Source organism: Phalaenopsis equestris, unplaced genomic scaffold, assembly GCF_001263595.1.
Source record: "Phalaenopsis equestris unplaced genomic scaffold, ASM126359v1 Scaffold000787, whole genome shotgun sequence".
Taxonomy (NCBI): Eukaryota; Viridiplantae; Streptophyta; class Magnoliopsida; order Asparagales; family Orchidaceae; genus Phalaenopsis; species Phalaenopsis equestris.
In genome coordinates, this window is record NW_018165227.1 from 1,199,274 (window position 1) to 1,218,035 (window position 18,762).

The following is an 18,762-nucleotide window of genomic DNA, read 5'->3' on the forward strand; positions in this document are numbered from 1 at the left end:
CGCCACCATCCGCCAACCACCATTTACCACCATCCGCCGGCCACCGCGGGCCAACCTTGACTGGTTGCAATGAAACCCCTTGAAAAATCTAATGAGAAACCTTCCATTTTTCTACTTATGAGTTCATAAAAATAGAAAAAAAAAATACTGAACAATAAAATCAAGAGTGCTCTATAAATTGGTGAAGAAGATTAGTGAACTTGGTATGAGATAAAATTAGACAAACTATTTGAATATAATAATATTAATTTAAATGAGTCAAAATTTGTCAAAATCAAAACTATGAAAAATCAGTGAATAAATATGGTATAAAATCAATTATAAAAACTAAAAGAAATTAATAAATATTAAATAAATATGTAAAACTTATCATATCTCAAAATCAATTTATAATGGCCGCCTCCAAATACTATATGTGACAACGCGGGCCAGGATAATCACACATAACTTATGATTTTGAGATCGAGGATTGTGAGAACATCAGTTCGAGAGAGCCAACCCATTTTATACCATAACCTTACCAACAATAACGCATGCAAAATAAGAAATTTCAGGCATGCAACAATAATGCATGCAGGAGAAACGAGAGAGCAAGACATCATGAAATTTAACTAGATTGTTAGAAAATATGAGTTAAGAGCAATAAGTTGAATGCGTTCTCCGATCCTTTATTTATAACCTTCAGTGACATACTACTCTACACAGATAACTGCAATACATGAGCATTACATGTAAGAATTAAATATCAAGAGTTAATCCATATATTTTTTCATAAAATGAATGCGACTTGTCGCAAAAAATACATAAAGAGTATGTGTTGATTTTTTTATGGAGGCCAAAGTTTGTGTGAAGTTGTTTGCCGAGTGCGGGCAATGTGTTTGGATACTTGGCTAACCATGAATAATCAATTCTTAGATTGGGTGCATTATAATAGGCCCATACTTTTGACTATCTTTTTAATCTGATTGATTAACCTTAAAGATGTTTTACTGGAGGAGAAATTATTACGTCTGGTGTCTGTAGGCCCAGATACTGGAGATGATCTGATGACACGAAATGCATAGAGACCTCATTAGGTCATCGTTGTTGTTCTAATGTGTTGTTCTCTAGATATAATAATTGTCCCTATTAGAGGGCCTTTTGGTTTGTTGCATTATTATGATAAAGGCAAAAGGAATGTAAGATTTTAAGAAAAAAAATCTGACACTTAGGGTCTGCTTGGGGCAGATGTAACTGTTTGAAGAAGCAGTTGTGAAGCTGCTGCAGAAGAAATATTTTTTCAAAAAAAGTACGATGACTATTACTGATTTAATTTATTTTCAAAAAGTCACACATCAATTTTCTGAGAAATACCACATTTTAACAAATTAGGTTGAAAAAAAAAATTTTTTTTATCACAAAAACTTCTAAACAATAATAAAAAAGTAGTTTTCTAAACAAAATTTTTGTGACTGTCTGAAAAACAAAGTTGTCCCAAACTTTAGTTAGATTAGAAAACAAATGTACTCCCTTTAATTCAATTTTTTTTAAATTTAACGCTCTACCGATTTGATTGGTTTAAAAACACTATGCACAAGTTGTCGCCCCTCGTTGTCGACCACACTTAGTGGCCGACCATCAGTCACTGTCACTAGTTACCAACCATTGTCATCAAACCAGTCCCAGCCACCAGTCACCAGTCACCAGCCATTGCCGTCAAGCCGCCGCCAACCTCAGGTCTCACTGTCCCCAACCAACAATTTGCTTTAAATTCATTCAAATTTAATCCAAAAATTTAAAAATAATATTTTTTTTTCTTTTAGTGATTTAAAAAAATTATATCATGAGCATGGGACCAAGTAATACAGAAAAATGATTCATTTCTGTTGTTTACATATTTTAAAGAATGCACCATGCTACCTGCACTCCGCCAACGAATTGTCTAGCTGGGCAAACCTCCCATTATAATTTAGCGTAATTTAAGATTGTCATGCGATTTTTTCTCAACTGATCCTTTAGCCCATTTCGATCTACGCAAGCTCTTACGTTTTTAGTCCCTGTTTCTTGCTACGCAAGGCAGCAACACGAAGCAAGACGACGCTTCTCCATTGTTGCCAGCGACTCTCCTTCATATCTGAGTCTTCGCCGGCCGGCGCTCGGCTCTCAAGTTCCCCTTCGAGCTCCTCGAGCTCGGCTAGGTTTTGCTGCATCACTTTTCTTCTTGGCTAGAGAAACATGGCTGATAGATTGACTAGGATCGCCATTGTCAATTCCGATCGCTGCAAACCGAATAAATGCCGCCAGGATTGCAGGAAGAGCTGTCCTGTCGTGAAAACAGGTACTGACGATCTTACCTGTACTGATTCAAGGGGAAATGTATGCTTCTCTGTTCTTATCGTAGGAACTAGCATTAGCTGTTGAGTAAAATTGTTTGATTGTTTTCTTTGGATGAAAAGTTCTGCTAGAAGTTGGTGCTGTTTTAGGATATTAGGTTTGTGGTCATTCTAGTAGACTAATATTGTGCTACTTGAGCAGTAGCTGCTGCAAATCTCTCAAACTGATTTAAGGGATGAATTTGGTGAGATTTTTTGCCAAAATATTCTGTTTTGAACGTGCTTTTGTTTCTAGTAGCTGATAATGTAATTTTCTTTTATTTGTTTTGTGGCCGTAGAAGATATTTGAGCTTTCACCTACTCTTTTTATTTGGAAGATGTACATACATACCTGAGTATTTACATATCTAACACCTAAGCATTCATTTTTACATATATGTCACATTAGCTCTGCATGAAAATGTGTATTTCACCTTTTAAGAATTAAAATAGTGGTGTTTTTGATGTGATATGAAAGATTTGGGTGATATAAACATAAAAAAAATAAAATTTAGGTGCTAGATATGCAAATACATAGGAACTGGGTGGTATGCATGTAAATGCTTATATTGTTTACATAACTAAGTTTACTCTGCACTAGAAGGTGGTCTATGTTTGATTCATTGCAGTATATCCCGGTTTAGTTCATTTTCAGTCTCCATTAAATTGTGAACTTTCACTATTCCTAGTACTAATGCATGAACCTGTTGTTCACCTGATGAGTTATTTTCTCTGTAACAAATTTAGCTAGAAGATCATCCTTCTTTTTACTGTTTCTTTTCTTAATGTGTTGCTTATGCATCTTAAATTTGTGCTCAATAAGATATGTTTGCTTTTGCTTTCATATCCTGCTGGTTAGGGAAACTTTGCATAGAGGTCACGTCTACCTCAAAAATTGCTTTCATTTCTGAAGAACTATGCATTGGGTGTGGCATCTGTGTTAAGGTTCATCGGTTTGTTGTTTTAGTTGCTTTGTTTTATGAGAAAAGTGTCAAAATTGTCTTCTGAATTTTTTTCGGAGGTCATTTTAATCCCATAGTCCATAAAAATGTCAATTTAGTTCTTAGATTTTTTTTTAATGGGGGCTAAAATAATCCTCCGTTGGGGATATTTCAGTCTATATTAAAATAGTCTGGGGACTAATTTGATATTGTTATAAACTTTGGGACTAAAATGACCCCATATAAAAAGTTTGGGGGCTATTTTAGCACTTTACCCTTTGTTTTATATTTGTGAAAGGCTAGCATGATAGCTTAATATTTTATATGTGTCTCAGAAATGCCCTTTTGAGGCCATTCAAATTATTAATCTACCGAAGGATCTTGATAAAGATACAACGCATCGTTATGGGCCAAACACATTCAAGTTGCATAGGTAACAATATAAGAATGCTACTTATGTTCTGCTTTAGATCTATGCGGCAGAAGAAGAAATGATTTGCTCTCTTTTCAGGCTGCCGGTGCCAAGACGGGGACAAGTTTTGGGTCTTGTTGGAACAAATGGTATTGGAAAGTCTACTGCCCTGAAAATATTAGCTGGAAAGTTGAAGCCTAATTTGGGTCAATTTGATGTAATTTACACTATTTCATACTCATGTTTTATTGTCATAATTTCTTTTTCTCTATGAGTGTCTTATTCCGATAATATTTCTTTGCAGAATCCTCCAGATTGGCACAAAATCATAACTTATTTTCGTGGATCTGAGCTTCAGAATTATTTTACTCGTCTTTTGGAAGATAATTTAAAGGTGTGTATTTTATTTTGGCTGTGATTTTCCATTAATGAAGTGTTTTTAGTGTTTTTTTTTAATTTGTGAAGTTCTTTGTACAAATTATCTTTTATACGTAAAAAAACTCGAACAACTCAATCTTGAGGTCCTGTTATGATTTATAAGCTCTTTTGGTAATTGAAATGCAAGCATTTATGTTTTAAATTGTTATAATTCTGTAGATCGTTGTGAAGTAATGCCTTTGAGATTGAAGGTAACTATGAGGTTGTTTATCACATGGTGTTAGATATGGCTCATGTATCATAAAGGGGCAGATTCTGGAGCGGAGCGGGAGATTCTGTTTAAATCAGGGGAGTTTTCTTATGCGTGTTTGGGGTGAGGTACAGGGGAAATTTAGGATTTGTTTGGCGCAGCTGTTGATTATTCATAATCTGCTGATAAGCAGATTATTCTGATAATCTGATAATCTGCAGATTATCAGAGTAATCTGTCCTTGTCTGTCTTGCTGTTTGGGGCAGCTTATTCAAGATAGCTTATTGATGGTTAAATGATATTCATGCCCCTTTGTGATAAAACTGTTTGGGGCAACTTATTCAAAATAGCTTATTGTTAGTACTGGAGCATATGCAAAAACATAAGAAACATACGATAATCACAGATCCGTTCTAAAAGATACCATACAGTTCTCACACCCTCATGAGTACTAAGAGAACTAAAAAAAGTATAAATACAAGTACAACTACAATCATAAATATTAAAATGTTTAATTTCAGACTCTGGCTACGTCTGACCTCATCTGCACTGTCAAAGTGAGAAAACACCAGATTCCCATGACTGCTGGCCGTGTCATATGAGGGACTGTCAACCCACCGAAGAAGCCACAACCAGCTGAAACACCCTTGGCACAACCGTAGAACTGCCTCCCAAAGCTATGAGACTGACGCGATGTGAAGAGAACTGCCTCCCAAAGCTATGAGACTGACGCGATGTGAGCAACGGAGCCGGTAGATCACAATAACACAAAAAACCTCTGTCCTTACCTGATATCCTAGAAGTCATGTTCCTATAACTGTGAAAAAAAAAGATTGTTAGTACTTATCCATTAGTAATTATCCAAATAAGTACTTATCCAAATAAAAGTAAATTTAGGAACAGAGAAAAGACTTGCTGGATTAGCTATCATATATAACATCTGCTATAGACTCCCTCAGAGCAGCCATCTCAACTGCACCCTCACCGTCCTGAGTTTCATATTCAATCGAGTCCATCTCATTATCAGCTAGAGATCCTGAAGGTTCTAGAGTGTCAATAATTTCATCATTATCAGCCATATTGAAGTCTGTATCTGAATAAGAGGGGTGACATCAGATGAAATTGTGAAGTGTCATGATGGCCAACACAATATACACTTGTTTAGGAAATGAATAGGATGACATATCACGTAGAATTACCCATTTCTTCTTCCACACCCCAAAAGTTCTTTCAATAACCGCCCGTAAAGCGGAGTGTCGTTTGTTAAACATTTTTTTTCTGCTACGAATATTGTCACTTGCTCGCTCAAAATCAGAAATATGGTATCTTGTGTCTGGATATGGCTTCAGGTAGCCTCTTAACATCGGATATCCAACGTCTACCAAATAATACTTTCTTGTTATTAAAGACAATACTAATTAAAAATAATTAATTTAATTATCGAGAGGTTTTAAATAAGATGAACAAACCTGAAGGTGGGTGAGGGAAACACTGTGTTCTATTCATAGTTGCATATGAGAAAAGACGACTATCATGCGTACTTCCTTCCCACCCCGCCATTACAAATGTAAAGCACATGTTGAAGTCACACACTGCCATGACATTTTGGGTGGTTGTACCACTTCGACCAATATACACGATCCTCTCGTGACTTGGTAGTCTGACATCTACATGAGTGTCATCAATTGCTCCAATAGAATTCTGTTGATCATAGTTAACAACTGAAGAGGTCATTAAGCTAAAGTAACAAAGTAATAATACTTACTTTGAAATACGACATGTAACGAGAATCATTTGCAATTTGTTCAGGAAAATCTTCCCAAGCATTCTTGCATTCAATATTTTCCCATTATTGAAAGCATCATTTCCAAAGGAGAAGGATCTTCCTTATCATTTCAACCGCAATAAAAATGGTAAAAAATCTTAAGCATGAAAATTTGAACAAAGAAGAAGAATCTTATCTATTTCACAGTAAATCAAACATTCTGCAACAAAAAATTTCAATGTTTCATTTCTAACGACCATAGGAACATAAATTACTGTGAGATGATCGAATACGGCCTCCGGGAAGGAAGGAGACGGATATCGGGTAGGGCGAGAGTGTGAGATCAAAAAAATACCTCATATCGCGGATCACAGCCTCGTAAGTTTCGGGCGAGGTCGAGACTGAAATGACGAGACGGGAAGGGCAAGGGCAAGGGGGAGAGACGGGAAGGACAGCACGGGAAAAATAACCTAAAAGCGAAAAGCGTACGCGGAACGGAGCTCCTGGCCAGACTACACTTCCTTAAGGGAATCGCGATAAGAGAACGACGCTTTTTCAAAACGTCCCATACGAACGTGATTTTCAAACGAAAGAGCGGCGTTTTCAAAACGCCACCGCTTCCAATAATCGCTCTCAAACGGACCCTTAGTAATTACATATTGTACTCCAAGATTTTCTAGGGTTATAAATAAGATTGTATGTAACCTTAGGTGTTATCCCAAATTCTGTAAGCTCTTTTCTGAATATTAAAAGAAATTTACTGCTTTGCTCCCGAGTACTTGGACATCTTTGTCGTCGAACCTCGTTCAATCTTTGTGTTCTTTTGCATTTGTGTCGATTTCTATTTTTATTGCCCCTAATTTCTTAACAAGTAGTATCATAAATAAGTTCTAGTGAGCGAAGAAAAATTATGGTGGCACCGGAAGTAGTCAGCTAGGGCTTCTGGGGGAGTTCGGTGGTTTGCAGCGTTTTCGAGGTTCTGCAGGTTTGGCAGGAATTCGCGAAAGACAGAAGAGCCGACGCAGGAGTTCGCGAAGCCATTCGGGAGACGGAGGCTTTGCGGTTCGCGGGAGGCAGGCGGACCCGGGAAAGGGAATCGTGAACTTTGCGGGAGTACTGTTCGCGACTGGAAGTATCCCGCTCGGCGGATAGGGGCGAAATCAGACCGTTGCTAAAAATTGAGATCGGACCCTTGCTGAAAATTGGAATTGGAAGGTGGAGGCGGAAAACAGAAGGCGGTAAAACTTCCGATTTTATTCCTCTTCTACGGGATGGCGACTGATTTTATTTCTTTGTGGGAAAAATGAGTTATTTTCAAATAGCATTTTTTGGTGTAAAATTTGAGACGGTGAAGTTAGATGAAACTGATAACTTTGGATTGTGACAAACAAGAGTAAAAGATCTGTTGACTCAACACGAAATCTTGAAAGCTTTGCAGACAACAAAATCAGATGTCATGGAGAATGAAGATTTGCAACAATGAGCAACAACAACTATACGCCTATGCCTGACAGATGAGGTTATGTATCACGTGATGAATCTAAAATTTTCAGGGGAGGTATGAAAGAAATAAGAAACTCAGTTCATGGCTAAATCTCTGACGAATAAATTGTATCTGAAGCAAAAACTATCTGAGTTGAAGATGCTAGAAGGTTCTGATCTGGCGCAGCATATTAATGATTTCAATCAAATAATCACAGATTTATCACGGCTTGATGTGACTATTGATGATAAAGACCGAGCGATGATTTTGTTGTGTTCATTGTCTTCTTCCTATGAACATCTGGTGAATACTCTTACATATGAGAAATAAACTATCAAAGTTGATGAGATTACTGCAGCATTGTTAGCTCACAACCAGCAGAAGCAGAATGCAGGGGAAAACTGTTATGGCGACAATTTATATGTTAAGGGTAAACAAGATCGTGGAAGGAAGAAAGATAAGGAGGGTTCTAGAAGGCGAAATTCTAGATCCAAGGCCAAAGACAAAAAGACAATTCATTGCAATAATTGCAATGAGCCATGTCATATGATGAAAGATTGTCCAAAGCTGAAGAAGCAGATTTGGGAGAAAGGTAATGCATCATCGAAGTTTGTAAATGTGGGGTAGAGTGACAATTCAGATTGCAGTGATGGCGATATACTTTCAGTTTCATCAACTCAGTTCACAGATGCATGAATTCTTGATTCAGGATGCTCTTATCACATAACAACTAACAGGGAGTGGTTTACTTCATACAGGTCAACTAATTCTGGCTCAGTTTATCTAGGTGATGATAGATGCTGCAATATTGTTGGTATTGAAGAAGTCATAATTACGATGTATGATGACACAATTAAAACGTTATGTCATGTCAGACATATTTCAGATCTGAAGAAGAATTTGATTTTCTTGGACACTTTATATAGAAATGGTTTCATTCCCAAGACAAATGAGGATAGGGAAACCATCAGAATTGTTAAGGGTGCACTGACGGTGATGAAAAAAAAGTTAACTGCAGACAATATCTACAAACTGTTGGGGAGTACAGTTGTAGGTAAAGTTCATTCTGTGGAGTCAGATTATGATAGTACAAAACTATGACATATGCGTTTGAGATGGCGGAATTGCATAAAAACAACCTGTTGCATGGTGTTAAAAGTTGCAAGCTCGATCTTTGTAAGTTATGTGTTCTTAGAAAACAGACTAGTCAATCTTATAACTGAAAAACATAAAATTGAAGTAATTATTGATTATGTGCATTTTGATGTATGGGGCCCTACAAGGAAATCTTCATTGGAAGGATCTCAGTATTTTGTTGCATTTATTAATGATTTCTCCAGGAAAGTTTGGGTGTATTTCTTGAAGCAAAAATCTGAATTCTTCTCTAAATTCAAATTGTGGAAAACTGAGGTGGAGAACTAAACTGACAGAAATATCAAGTATTTGAGGTCTGATAATGACACATAGTACACTGATTCGTAGTTTCAGTAGTTCTGTGAGAAGCATGGGATTCAGAGACATTTTTCAGTGCGCAAGACACCACAACAAATTGATGTGGCAGAAAAGGATGAACAAGTTCTTAACTGAAAGTGCAAGATGCATGAAATTGAATGCAGAATTTCCTAAGAGTTTCTGGGCAGAGACTGTGAATATGACATGTCATCTCATCAATAGATCACCTCGAGCATCGTTGGGTAGCAAGGTCGCATAAGATCTATGGACAGACAATCCAGTTAATTTCGATCATTTATGAATTTTTGGTTGTCCTGCTTATGTGCATGAGAGGTATGGACAAGCAATCCAGTTAATTTCGATTATTTATGAATTTTTGGTTGTTTTGCTTATGTGCATGTATCTGGAGATAAAAGATCAAAACTTGATGCAAAATCCAAGAAGGGCATCTTTTTGGGCTATAAGAAAGGTGTGAAATGATACAAATTTTGGGATTCGATTGCAAATAACATGGTGATCAGCAGAGATACAGTTTTTGATGAACAGCCCATGTTACAGCAGAATCAAGACAAGGTGCAAGGGAACAATTCATGTTCAGATGCAGTGCAGATGAATTTAGAACAATATCTATAAACAATTGAGAGAGTTGAAGGTTCAAATCCAACACCTGGTGATTCCATTCCAGATGATCTGCATAATTATAATCTAGCCAGAGACAGACAGATACGCACCAATATAAGACATCCTAGCAGATTGAGTTATGACAATTTGGTCTCTTGTGCACTTCTCATCAGCAGTGATGATCCATCTATTACTAGCCAGGAGAAAGAGAAATGAATGGGTGTAATAATTGAGGAGATGAAGTCTTTGCAGAAAAATCGCACATGGGAGCTAGTTCAGCTTCCTGAGGGAAAGAAGACAATTGGGTGCAAATGGGTGTACAAAAAAAAAACCGTCACCAGCAGAAAAAAATGGGAAAAGTTCAAGACTCGACTAATAGCAAAGGGATTTTCACAGCAGAAATGGGTAAATTATGATGAAATCTTTTCTCCTGTGGTCAAACATACTTTAATCAGAGCAGTGCTTGCATTAATAGTCATTTGGGATTTACATTTGGAGCAGATGGGAGCAGATGGATGTTAAAACTGTTTTCTTGCATGATGATTTGGAGGAGCAGATTTATATAAAACAGCCAGAAGGGTTCACTCAACTTGGACAGGAGCATCTGGTTTGTAGGTTAAAGAAATCGCTGTATGGGTTGAAACAGTCTCCAAGACAACGGTACAAGCGGTTTGACTCCTACATGATTCAAATTGACCACAAGAGATGTGAGTATGATTGTTGTGTTTATGTGAAGAGACTTGATGATCGTTATATTATTTTTCTATTACTGTATATTGATGATATACTGATTGCTGCAAAGAATATGAATGATGTCCGTGGTTTGAAAGTTTTATTGAGCCAGAAATTTGACATGAATGACTTGGGCCATATGAAGAAGATTCTTAGAATGGAGATTCATCGAGACAGAGACTCAAGACGATTATGTTTATCTCAACGAGGATATGTTGAAAAAGTGCTGGACATGTTTGAGATGAGCAAAGCAAAGCCTGTAAGCATTTCTTTGGCAAATCATTTTAAGTTTTTTTTCAGAACAGTGTCCTAAAACAAATACAGAAATCGAAGACATGACAAATGTGCTATATGTCAGTGCAGTTGGCTGTTTGATGTATGCAATGATATGTACTTGTCATGATTTGACTCATGCTGTTAGTTAAGTCTGCAAATACATGGCTAAACCTGGAAGACGACATTAGGAAACAGTCAATTGAGTTTTCAGGTATCTGAAGGGTACTGTAGGACATTGAATTATTTTTTGCAGTCAGCAGGATGATCCTTCAGTTGTGAGGTACGTTGATTCTGACTATGCTGGTGATTTGGATGACAGAAGGTCTACAACTGGGTATGTGTTTACTCTTGGTGGAGGGCATATATGTTGGAAATCAACAATTCAGTCTACTGTGACATTATCTACAACTGAAGCTGAGTACATGACAGTAGCTGAAGCTGCACAGGAACTCTTATGGTTTGCTGAGCTAGTAAAGGAACAGGGCGTTGAGCAAGGTGGAGTTCAGTTGCATTGTGACAGTCAGAGTGTTATTTCTCTGGCTAAGAACCAGATGTACCATGCGAGAACCAAGCACATTGATGTCAGGTATCACAAGATCAGAGAATTGATTGCTTCTGGTGAGATACTGTTGCAGAAGGTACATACTGATGAAAATGCAGTTGATATGTTGACCAAGCCAGTTACTATCTACAAGTTCTTGCATTGCTTGGACTTGTTGAATATTTGCAGTTGCTAGAGAAACATGGTGGCTCAACCCACTTCTGGTATGTAAGAAAATCCATGACGTATTTCTCCTAAGGGGCTGGATATTTGTCAATGTGAGGATTTGTTAGATATGACTCATATACCATAAATGAACAGATTCTGGAGCGGAGCGGAGCTGAAGATTCTGTCCAAATTAGGGCAGTTTCCTTATGTGGGTTGGGGGTGATGTACATAGGTAATTTGATAATTACATATTGTACTCCAGGGTTTTTTAGAGTTATAAATAGACTTGTATGTAACCTTAGGTGTTATTCCAAATTCTGTAATCTCTTTTTTGAATATTGAAAGAAATTCGCCGCTCTGCTCCCGAAGACGTAGGATGCCGAACCTCGTTAAATCTTTATGTTATTCTGGATTTGTGTCGATTTCTGTTTTTCTTCGCCCTAATTACTCAACACATGGCAAGGACATTATTCAAGCTGACATTGAAATTTTTTGGCATAGAATTAATTGATAATGATAGTGTTCTTTTGTTACATTTGAGATGCCAATTGTTAATTTTTAGAATTCTGTGTAACACAACTTCGGAGAAACGTCCGCATGATTGTGTTTCTCTTAATTTCTCAAATGTAGCAATATTTTGTTATTCAACTTTGTTCAAATATATTGCTGACCATTTATAAAACTAAATTGATTTTTAAAAATCTATTTGTTGATTGTCAGTGGGGTGCAAAATAATATATTCTAACAAATCATTCATAAAACTATTTTGACATTTTTCTTCTCTTTTAATGCTATTTCCATCTTTAACTGGGTCATGTATCAGGCAATCATTAAACCACAATATGTCGATCACATTCCCAAAGCTGTGCAAGGCAATGTTGGACAGGTGCTGGACCAGAGAGATGAAAGGAAGATGAAATCTGAGTTATGTAATGATCTGGACTTGAGTCAAGTTATAGACCGCAATATCAGAGATCTATCTGGTGGAGAGTTGCAAAGGTTTGCCATTGCTGTGGTTGCTGTGCAGAATGCAGATATATATATGTTTGACGAGCCTTCAAGCTACCTTGATGTGAAACAGAGGCTCAAAGCTGCTCGAGCTATTCGATCTTTGCTCAGATCAAACAGGTTATAATCTTCATATCAATCTCTTTATGATTTGATTTATGGGAATATGCATTTTATTTACTTTTTCTATGTTTGCAGCTATGTGATTGTTGTGGAGCATGATCTCAGTGTCTTGGATTATTTATCTGATTTCATTTGTTGCTTATATGGGAAGCCAGGAGGATATGGAGTTGTAACTCTACCATCTTCTGTTCGTGAAGGAATCAATATTTTCTTGGCTGGTTTTATTCCTACTGAGAATCTCCGGTTTAGGGATGAATCACTCACATTTAAGGTAAAAGAAGAATGCAAAATTGCAAATTGCTTGAAGTTTCTTAAGCTTTAAAACTGCAAACTGCAATCTGACAAATTTTCTTTGGGAAATTTACATACATACCATACAATTCATATGTATTTACATATCTAACGGCCAAAATTTCATATTTCATTTATAACACTTTTTTGTCATAAATCTATGTGTATGTGCATCAAACTATTAAAAAGTAGATAACAGGGGTATTTTTGACGTGTTGTTCGAAATTTGGATGCTATATCTGTAAATATGAAAGTTTAGGTGTTAGATATGTAAATACGCAAGACCTGTGTGGAAATTTAACCCCCATTTTCTTTCCAGGTTGCAGAGACTTCTAAGGAGAGTGCTGAGGAGATTAAAACATACCAACGTTATAGGTATCCCACCATGTATAAAACACAGGGAGGTTTTAAACTTTGCGTTATGGAGGGTGAATTTACCGACTCACAAATTATAGTAATGCTGGGTGAGAATGGCACAGGCAAGACTACATTCATTCGCATGCTGGTATTGTCCTAAATTTCATTCATATTTTTGCATGTTGATATTTGTCCATTTTGTACACCTTTTTTTTTTTCTTGAGAAAAAAAAATCAAAATAATCTTCTGACTCTGTACATGGGGTCATTTTAGTCCAAGAATTTATAAAAATGTCAGTTTAGTCCACAAATTCCTTTAATATGAGCTGAAATAATCCCCATGAATGATTAATTCAGCTCCAATTTAAAAACTCGGGGGCTAATTTGACACTTTTATTGACGTTGAGATTAAGATGCCGGACTGTTTTGGCACTTCAGTTCTTTTTTTGTTTGCATGTAGGACTGTATGAAATAATGATTAAGATTTTATTACCTACAACTTCCTGCTGCAGCACTCTTTTTCATTTTTATTTGGCAATGATTTTGTTTTGGCTGAACTTACTCGAATAATTGGACGTTCTTAGGCTGGATTCCTAAAGCCTGATTCTACTGAAGGTTCAGATATTGACATTCCTGAATTTAGTGTCTCATATAAACCTCAAAAAATCAGTCCCAAGTTTCGATCTTCAGTGAGGCTATTGCTGCATCAAAAAATTCAGAACTCATATGCACATCCTCAGTTTGTATCTGATGTTATGAAGCCATTACAAATTGAGCAACTGATGGATCAACAAGTTGTTAATCTATCTGGGGGAGAATTGCAAAGAGTTGCACTGTGTCTATGCCTCGGAAAGGTTTGCATAATTTCCTTTTTGTAACTAACATGGATCGTCACGATAAGATATTAAAGAACAGTCTCCTAACCAACCTAACATTCAATAATCTTTCTCGAAAGTACAAGACAGTTTCTTAGAAATGACTGTAGTTGTGTCTGATTTGGTGTTTTCTACCATCCATTTAGTCGTTTTTCTGATATCTTCATCTTCTCAATAATTTTTTAACGGTGTCAAATCGGGTCGGGCTTGACCCGAACTTGAACTGACTAGAATATTAAACGGGTTAGAATTCAACCAGAAACACCCATTCATCTCGCTGACCTGAGCTCAGCCAGTATAACCCTTTTAATTAAGGCATAACATCTATTTATGTTTAATTTGAGCCGATTTCAACCAATATCAGGTCAATTTCCGGCTTATAGGTCAGTCTCGGGTCAATTTTATGTTGGCTGGTCAACTTGAACAAAACTAAAAAATTCAACCGGTATGATTCTTAACCCAAGCCCGACCTAAAAAGTAAAAAGTAGTCGACTCAACCCGAATTTTTTGAATCGAGTTTGATTTGAAACATTGAGTTGATGTGTCATGTCATATTTTGACGCCCTAAAAATTTGTACAGCCTGCTGACTTATATCTGATAGATGAACCAAGTGCTTATCTTGATTGCGAGCAACGGATTGTCACATCAAAGGTGATAAAGAGGTTTATTCTGCATGCAAAGAAAACGGCCTTTGTTGTTGAGCATGATTTCATTATGGCGACCTATCTTGCTGACAAGGTCATTGTTTATGCGGGAAAACCTTCCGCGGAATGTACAGCCAGTGCTCCGCAGTCATTGGTATCTGGGATGAATCTCTTCTTATCTGTGAGTGCCTCATTATCACTAATTTTTTGGAATATTTGTAATGGAGAGTAAATTTAAGCCTTTCAAATTTGTAGTATTGGAGCTTCCTATCCTTTGGATAGTATCTTATGTTTTCTTTATCACTAAAGTTAATTAATAGAAAGTATTATCATTGGAATCAAGTAAATGATAATAAATTCCTTAAGTTTTGCTTTTAAGATTTGAAAGCATAAAAACCTGTTTCTTTATTTGATTTATCATGATGATAGCAAACATGCTCTTATATTGAAGCCAAAAAGAGAGCTATAAAGAAACTACATTAAAGAAAAGTATATATTATAAAGAGGACACCTTTTTATAATAAATACAATAAATTTTCAAATAAATACTAAACATATGTATAATATTGATATCGGATTATAATAATTCCAATAAATTTTACTACGACAACAATAATAAAAACCAAGATAGCAGCTGACTTGGAACAGCCTAGTTTAGTGGATATTGATTTGAATTTGTCGTGATTGCTTTCGGGGCTAGTTTAAATGTGCATTTTATGATGAACTCAAAAGTTTTCTCTTTATTTCCGCACAAGTTCCTGCATGCATGATTCTGAAGTGGTCCTTGAAATCTTATCTTTTGGCTTATATTCTATGTAAGAATCTGGTCCAGCCATTACTGCCATATGATGTAGTGGACTTCTGGGGGGCACCAATGTTTACAGAACAATTTCATTTTAATTTAATTTTTTTTATGCAGCATCTTGATATTACTTTCAGAAGAGATCCAACTAATTACAGGCCTCGCATAAACAAGTTGGATTCTACTAAAGATAGGGAGCAAAAAGCTGCAGGATCATATTACTACCTAGATGATTGACAGGCCTACATATGAAAAGGTTTTTATATTATTATTTATTATTATCAGCTTGGAAGATTTATATACATACCATTTAATTCCTATGTATTTGCATATCCAACGTTACATGTATGTCATCTTAAAGAGTGTATTTCACTTTTCAGAAGTTAGACCAGTGATATTTTTTATGTGATATGAATGATTTGGATGGTATGAGTTAAAAAAGTAAAATTTAAGTGCTAGATAGACAAATTCATAAGGATTGACTGGTATATATGTAAATGCCCCTTGAGACTTCAACATTTTCCTTCGTTTGTAGGTCTCCTTGTTACAAAACCAAGGGGTGCTCTTGCCTTCAGTGCAGAAAGCTGCTGAAATCTGGTTGTTTATTCGAATTTAATGAAGACCACAGGTATTTAATGTTTCTACTTCCATAAGGTTTTTAATACATGGAAGGTAGCTGAGCCTTGAAGCAGTATTGAATTATGATTTGTTTAGCATGCAGTGATCTGTTTCCTGGAGCAGAGATTCTGGATGGACATGCTTCTTTCTGCTGGCCTAGGTGAGAATAAATACTAAAGTTCTTGAGCCAATTTATATAGTTTGCTGGAAAAAATAAGTATCAGGATGAATTTAAATTTTTATTTAATTTTTTTTTTGCGATACATAAATAATTGGGCAAATTTTATCTTACCCTTTGCTACTGATAAGAATTAAGAATTTTTTTTTTCTTATTCTTTTTCTTTTTGGCTTTTAATATATTGCCATTTGCCAATAAGGCTGTCAATTTGGCTCGTTGTTCGTGAACAGCTCGTGCTCGGCTCGTTCGTTAAGCCTAACGAGCCGAACACGAACAAATTTTTAAGCTCGAAACAACAAATTGTCTGCTCGTGTTCGGCTCGAAATGACTCGAAAAAAAATTATATAACTTTTTATATAACAATATATTACATATATTATTTATATAATAATATATTATATATATTTATGTCTAAGTTTAAATCATAACACCTCATGTGACGATGTAGTTAGTGTCTTCTTTTGTATATATTTGATCCAGGTTCAAATCTCACACTTTACATCTATTTTTCTCTATTTTAGTTTAACGAGCCAATTTCGAGCCGAACATGAGCTGAACACGAACACAAATATTTAAATCTAGCCGAACACGAACACACTGTTCACGAGCCAATTTCGAAAACGAGCCGATTTCGAACACGAGCTATTTCGAACGAGCCGAACACGAGCCAAGTCTGAGCTCACTCAAGCTCGGCACGTTTACAGCCATATTTGCCAATGTATAAAAGAGTCAAATTCGAGAGAGCGCAAATGCTATTAGTTTTAATTTTAAATAGACTCCTTAAAATTTTTTCTTTATATCCTATTGGAACATTTTATTTACAGACCACTCAATTCCTGCGCATTAACATATCGGACACTAATGTTTCAATTTTTACATATATGTCATTTTGCCAATGCATGAAAATTTGTATTTCGCTTTTTAAGTGTTAAGGATAGTGGTGTTTTTGATGTGATGTTGAAGATTTGGGTTGTATAAATGTAAAAAAAAAAGTAATGTTTATGTATTCGTGGGATGTATGTATGCCTCTTGAAAGTGAGATCTTCACGAACTCAAATTTGGGTGTTTTTTCTTTATATCCTATTGATATATGTATGCCTCTTGAAAGTGGATATTTGGGTGTTTTTTTGGCAAGTTGCCAGCGAGTTCCATGAATTTATGAACTTTCGGATTTTGAGTCCTAAATTTGATTTTGATTCGTTTTAAATACATATATACAAAAAATAGGGGTAGTTGAAACTAACGGATTAATGATTTATAAGTTTATTAAATCCTACTAACCCAAAATCCTACTTACAACCAAACACCCTAAGGGCTCTTCAAATTTAGTAGAATTTTCTCTTCAATTAAGCAATCAAAATTTGAAGCATATTATAATCACTAATTTTTAATTTGTATATATATATATATATATATATTTGAGTATAACTTAAACTTGAATGTACCACTTGAATGTACCACTATATATATAAATGCATTAATTCAAAATTTTTTATTAATATTTAATTTTTTTATGATGATTTTATTTGTTATTTAATATGTACAAGTAGCTTTGTTTTTTTATCTATTTATGATAATTGTTTTGAGGATAAATAACTTTATTTTGTAAACAAATTAAGATTATATTAAAAATGTAAATTATCAATGATTCGAGCTATAATGCCCATATAAACTAAACAAATAAAAATATAATTAAAATCTAAATAAAAATTAAAATGTTTTATTTACCCAAAGATTAAAAATTAAAATTGATTAACTAAATAAATCTTGGACTAAATGAAAAAGAATCAAATTTAAATAACTAGATGGCCTTCACGTTTAGGTGAAAAAATAAGAGAAAAAGAAAAACTCAATTGCTTTCATATTAATACTTTACTATATGCATTTACATATGTAACCCATATAGTTAGATATTTATATTTACAGCATGTCATATATATTTCTTAAAGATGGACGGCAACATGTAGTTGTTCATCCCATATATGTCAATTCGACCAAGATGAATTCTAACCCGGGACAGAGGGGACCTGCGCTAAAGCTGTCAACAAACAGACCACCAGTTGCGCACAATGTTCATAACAATATATACTACGTTTATTTGGTGGAAGGGAAAATTACATACATAGCATCTAATTCTTATGAATTTACCTTACTCCTAAGCTTTCACTTTTACATACATAACACTTTATCTGTGGATGAAAAAGATGATTTTGACTATTAAAAGATGATAATGAGTGCTACTTTTTCATATGAGATTCGTGATTATGAAAGTTTTGGTGTGAGGTAGGTAAATATAAAAGTTTTGGGTGCTATGTACATAAAAGCCTCATGGTGGAATTGGAGGTTGCCTTAGAGACATCACAACAACATTCAGGCAGCCACCAATATCAACCAAAATGAGGATTTTATCTGTCTTTCCATTGTTGGTCTCAGGTGAAACTGATTTGAAAATGTGGTTCTCTCACAACATCAACAAAAAATATTTAAACATATGAT

The 18,762-nt window shown here is 35.5% G+C and overlaps 1 protein-coding gene across 6 annotated transcripts; it reads left to right on the forward strand.

The window, feature by feature from the left end:
- Nucleotides 1-1,979: 1,979 nt before the first annotated feature.
- Nucleotides 1,980-17,395, forward strand: LOC110031206 (ABC transporter E family member 2-like). Of its 6 annotated transcripts, none has more exons than XM_020734295.1 (14): nucleotides 1,980-2,317; nucleotides 3,211-3,296; nucleotides 3,628-3,725; nucleotides 3,804-3,921; nucleotides 4,009-4,098; nucleotides 12,194-12,498; nucleotides 12,577-12,772; nucleotides 13,112-13,297; nucleotides 13,733-14,002; nucleotides 14,604-14,849; nucleotides 15,588-15,726; nucleotides 16,006-16,098; nucleotides 16,185-16,248; nucleotides 17,091-17,395. In XM_020734295.1, exons 1-11 carry the CDS (start codon nucleotides 2,215-2,217, stop codon nucleotides 15,705-15,707), a joined length of 1,818 nt encoding a protein of 605 aa, XP_020589954.1. In that variant the 5' UTR covers nucleotides 1,980-2,214; the 3' UTR covers nucleotides 15,708-15,726; nucleotides 16,006-16,098; nucleotides 16,185-16,248; nucleotides 17,091-17,395. The 6 variants fall into 6 exon arrangements, with proteins under 6 accessions (XP_020589954.1, XP_020589953.1, XP_020589952.1 ...); XM_020734294.1 differs by having other exon boundaries at nucleotides 16,192-16,248; XM_020734293.1 differs by lacking the exon at nucleotides 17,091-17,395 and having other exon boundaries at nucleotides 16,185-16,361.
- The last annotated feature ends 1,367 nt before the right edge of the window (nucleotides 17,396-18,762 follow it).